General features: G+C 65.9%; 1 protein-coding gene across 1 annotated transcript; it reads right to left on the bottom strand.

Annotated features, from left to right (window-relative positions):
- Positions 1 to 830: 830 nt before the first annotated feature.
- IRF2BP2 (interferon regulatory factor 2 binding protein 2) lies at positions 831 to 3,089 on the bottom strand. The gene is made up of 2 exons (XM_050972634.1): positions 1,912 to 3,089; positions 831 to 1,686 (listed from the first exon to the last, which is right to left on the bottom strand). The coding sequence occupies exons 1-2, from the start codon at positions 2,939 to 2,941 to the stop codon at positions 965 to 967; spliced, it is 1,752 nt and encodes a 583-aa protein (XP_050828591.1). The 5' UTR covers positions 2,942 to 3,089; the 3' UTR covers positions 831 to 964.
- Between the last annotated feature and the right edge of the window lie 1,458 nt (positions 3,090 to 4,547).

The raw sequence follows: 4,547 nt of genomic DNA on the forward strand, positions 1-4,547 counted from the left end.
GGCAGTGCTACGTTGGCACCTTCGCCAATCATGTAACTAAGTTCGTTATCAAAATTCCATGTTATGGTATGCAACTGGTGAATAAATGCAGTTTTGTAATCTTAGAACTGATCACAAGAACTGCGGTCAACTTTGCCTTGAAAAAAAAAAAAAAAAAAAAAAAAAAAAAACCACCAAACCAAAAACAAACAAACCCAGAAATCCCTAACTCAACAGCGCCTCTTGGACACCTCTCCACATCCTACTCTGGTGGCAACTTCCCTTGAGAAACAGTGAGCAATTTGGGACTGGATCTGGAGGATCTTCCATCCCAACCCGAGCCACGCGCTGCTGGGAGAAAGCCCTCCTGCTCCCTAAGCTCGCCTGGCCAGAGGGATTGCAAAGGGCATGCCTGCCTTGGCTAGCCACTCTTGTCCTCAGCTGCCTCAGACCAAGCCTGCATGCGACCAGCTCTACAGGACAGGGGCCAGGAATAAGGAATCACAGACAGTAAGGCAATCTTTACAATGTCAGAAAGTGTATTTGGCATTTAAAAAAAAAAGAAAAGAAAAGAAAAAACAGAAGAAACAAGTGCATACAAATACAGCTAGAAGCATTTCTGGTTTGCCAAGTGCTCTCTAAAAAAAGCAGCGCAAGTCACAGCCTACATTGAACAGTAACTGTCACCAGGGAAGCACAACAAATAGTTGCTATAACAAAAGGGGAAAAAAAGAAAAAACGAAACAGAAAAAAAAGAGAAGAATTAGAAGAAATGCCTTTATAATAAGTACATACCTTTTGTCTTCAAAAAATATAGAAACACAATGTATTCAAAAAAATCAAAATTATACAGCCATGTTTATGAAGTCTACATTTCCCTTGTCTTGGAGATATATATATATATTTATATATATATATTTATAGATATATACAGAATTCGAGCAGTTCGAGTTCAAGGTGACGTCGGGCAGCGAGCGCAGGCGAGTCACGAGTCCCTCTCCTTTTTCACTTTCACATCTCCGGCCAGGATGGTGGCGATCTCCCCTTGCATGAAGGCCCAGGGGACGTTGGAGCCGACCAGGGGACACTTCTCCCCGCTGGGGCAATACACCTCCCCGCTGGCTCCCTGCTGCTTGATGCTCTGCCGGGAGCAGGGGAAGCAGAACTTGTGGGAGGGGACGGAGGGGCACTGCACGAAGTGGGTGTCTTCCAGGCGCTCGTGGCAGAGGGTACAACACAACGGGACGCTGGCGGCGAGGGACGAGTCCGGCAGGCTGGCGGGGTGCACGGGCTCCAGCCCTCCCGCCGCCGCCGCGTTGGCCCCCTGGCCCGGCACCTCCCTGCCGGGGCCCAGCCTTCTTTGGTTCATGGCGGAGGGCGAGGGGGGGCTGCTGCTGTTCCTCCGCGTGGTGGAGTGGACCTGGTTGGCGTCTTTGGAGGCGTGGTTGCCCCCGGCATTGTCCGCCACCAGAATGAGGGCGGCCATGGGGGACTGGCCGTTCTGTGCCGCCTCGGGCGGCGTGGTCCGGTTGGAGTGGGGCGAGGCGGTGGGCGGCGGGGGCGACATGAAGGGGGTGGCCGTCAGCGGCAGCTTCATCCCTTCCGACGGGGTGGGCAGCCAGGGCTGCACCTCCCCGTTGATCTTCGGGGGTCCAGCCTCGCCCTCGGGCTCGGGAGAAGGCTTCCTCTTCCGGGCAGCCCGGGCCCCTGCAGAGGCAGAGGAGGGGGGAAGGAGGAGGGTAAGAAGGCAGCGCAGTCACAACGCATCGCCGAGCAACCGCAGAAACGGGTGGCCTCGGCCACCCCACGGGCACCCGGCCACCCAAGCGGCCGGGCCGCCGCCCCGCACGCCCAAACCCGCCCGGCATCCCCCGCCCCGCACATCCCTGGAGAGCCACCCACCCCGCCGCCCCCCGGTCCCCGGCTCCTCACCTGGCTTGGCCACGGAGCCGTTGGTCTCGTAGCCCAGCAGCCTGCCGCCCGCCATGCCCGGCTCTTTCTTGAATTTGCTGTCGAAGGGGGCCACGGTGTGGCTCCCGTGCTGGTGCAGGGCCAGCAGCGTGTCCCGCACCGTCTTGGGCTTGGCCAGCCACTCCTGCTCGGCGCCCGGCCGACCCTTCCCCTCGGCGGCCAGCTCTGCCGCCGCCGCCGCCGGCAGGCTCTCGGCGGAGCCGCGCTTCTCCTTGGCGCCACTGTCGTGCTCCCCCGCCGCGCCGCCGCCGCCACCCGAGGAGGAGGAGGAGGAGACAGAGCCGGGGCGCTTGTGCCCCAGCTCGCCGGGCTGCCCCGCTGCCTGCGCTGCCGCCTGCGCCGCCGCCGGCTGCTGGGGCACGGGCACGGCCATGGGGGCGGGCGCGGCGGAGATGGCGGCCAGCGAGGCGGCGGCCGCGGCGGCGGCGCGGCTGCCCAGACCGCCGATGGCGGCGGGGAGCCCGGCGCCGTTCACCAGCGGCACTAGGGTGGGCGGCACGGCGTGCGTCCGCCGCGGGTTCGGGCTCTGCCGGTTGAGCTCGGGCGGCTCCTCGGGCTTGGGGAAGCCGTTGGGCACCAGGATCCCGTTGACCTGCCGGCCGCCGCCGTACTCGGCGCCCAGGCGGGGCGGCGGCCGCTCGGCCGCCAGCGAGTAGCGCTCCAGGGGCTGCGGCGGGGGCCGCGCCGCCGCCTCCGCCGCCGAGGGGTGGCCGAGTTGCTGCTGCTGCGCCAGGAGCTCCTTGGCGGAGAGCGGAGGCTGCTTGGCGTGGGGCGGTGGCGGGGCCCGGCCCTCGGGGAAGCAGCCGTGCGCCCGCTTCAGCTGCCGCGCCGTGTCGATGACGAACTCCACGCGGTCGGCGCCCTCGTAGTTGACGCAGCCCCGGCAGACGGGCTCGGTGAAGTCCCAGATCATGGCCCAGGGCATGCGGGGCAGATCGCACAGGTAGCACGACTGCCTGCGGGAAGCAGCCGCCACCGCCGCCGACGACATGTCCCGGCCCCGGGGCAGCGGCGAGCGCCCCCCGCTCCGGCTTCGGCCGCTGCCTCCTCCGCCCCTCGTCACCGGAGTCCCGACGGGCAGGCTCGGGAGCCGCGGCCGCAGCGGGACCGTCCGCCGGGCCCCCTCCCCCTCGCCTTCCTCTTCCGTGCGCTGGAGCGGGGCGCGGCGGGCGCCCCGGCAGGCAGAGCCGCTGCGGGGAACGCCGCTCCCGTCGCCGTCTCCGCCGGCGGCGCTCACAGGGCGGCGGGGACGCGCATCTCCGCCGCGCGGCTGGCGCAGGGCTGCGGCCGCTGCCGCCCGCACGGCTCCCCCGCTCTCTGGCTACTACGGGGCGGCGCGGGGCGGCGGGGGCCGGCGCGGCGCGGCGGGGCGGGCGGGGCGGGGACTGCCACGGGGGCCGGGGCCGGGGCCGGGGCTGGCGGCGGCGCCGTGCCGTGCCGGGCTCCAGCCGCCACCGCCGCCTCTGCGCGCCGCCGCTACGATTCTTCGACAGTGCCGGCCGCGCCTGCGCGATGGGCGCCCCCGCCCCGCCGCCGCCGCCGCGATCCCAGCCCCGGCCCCTGCCCGCGCCCCCGCCACCGGCACCGGGGGTTCCTCCTGCCGCCTGGGGGCCGCCGCGCCCCCGCCCCCTATAGCCCCCGGGGAGGGCTGTGGGAGCGGAGAGGGACAAGGCGAGGGGCGGGGGTGCCCTGCAGCTCCCTCCTTCTTTTCTGATTTTATTTTTTTTATTGTTGGGTGTATTACTGTTTCCCTCACCGCCGAGGGGCTTTGCCGAAACCTCCCACCCGTGGGCGCAACGGTGCGCGGGGCGCCTCCCGCAGTGCGGGACTCAGTGTATTCCCTCCTGTCCCTCGCCCCGCTCGGCCCGTGACCTTGGACAAGGCGCCCCGGGCGCGCCCCGCAGCTGCGAGGTCCCCCCCGCCGGGCCGGTCATCGTCACCTCCGGGCAGGGGCCGGCGCCCCGCCGAGCGGTGCTCGGCTTTGTTCTCCCCGCCGGAGCAGGAGGCACCATTAGAAATAAATGGAACGATTACCCAGCTTTTTTTCTTTTTTTTTTTTTTTTTTTTTTCTTAACTGTTGTCGTTTGTGCACAGGAAATAGGACGTTCTAGATTTCCTGTCATTTTAAACCACAAACCAGCAGTTCTCTAATGCAGATTAGAGAAATTCACACAGACTAAGCACACGCCGTCTCGTTCCCAAAAAAGAAAAACCTGTTTCCCCTGACCCCCTTCCACGCTGTGAATCGCTCATCCGCCACCTGCACCCTCACTGAAACACAGGGTGGGAGCAAGGCAGGGAGCAAGAGAGGGTGTTCGCTCTCTTCGTGTGCCACGGGAGGTGAAGCCGCCCCTCACCGGGCGCATCCCGGCACGTACGGTCGGCTGCACGCCTTTGCCCGTGCAGGGTGAACACGGCGGAGGCTGCTCCCCCCGACAGCCGTGCTCCAGCCGCCCTTCCCACGGCGTTATGTAGGTTACAGAGGAGGGAGGGAAAGAGGGCGGGAGGCGGGAGCCGGCCGGGGCTGGGGAAGCTCTGACGTCCGTCGCCGCCGGCGGGAGGTGCCTCCCCGCGGCTGGGGGCCGCCCGACGGCGCT

Source organism: Serinus canaria, chromosome 3 (genome assembly GCF_022539315.1).
Source record: "Serinus canaria isolate serCan28SL12 chromosome 3, serCan2020, whole genome shotgun sequence".
In the NCBI taxonomy this organism is placed as follows: domain Eukaryota; kingdom Metazoa; phylum Chordata; class Aves; order Passeriformes; family Fringillidae; genus Serinus; species Serinus canaria.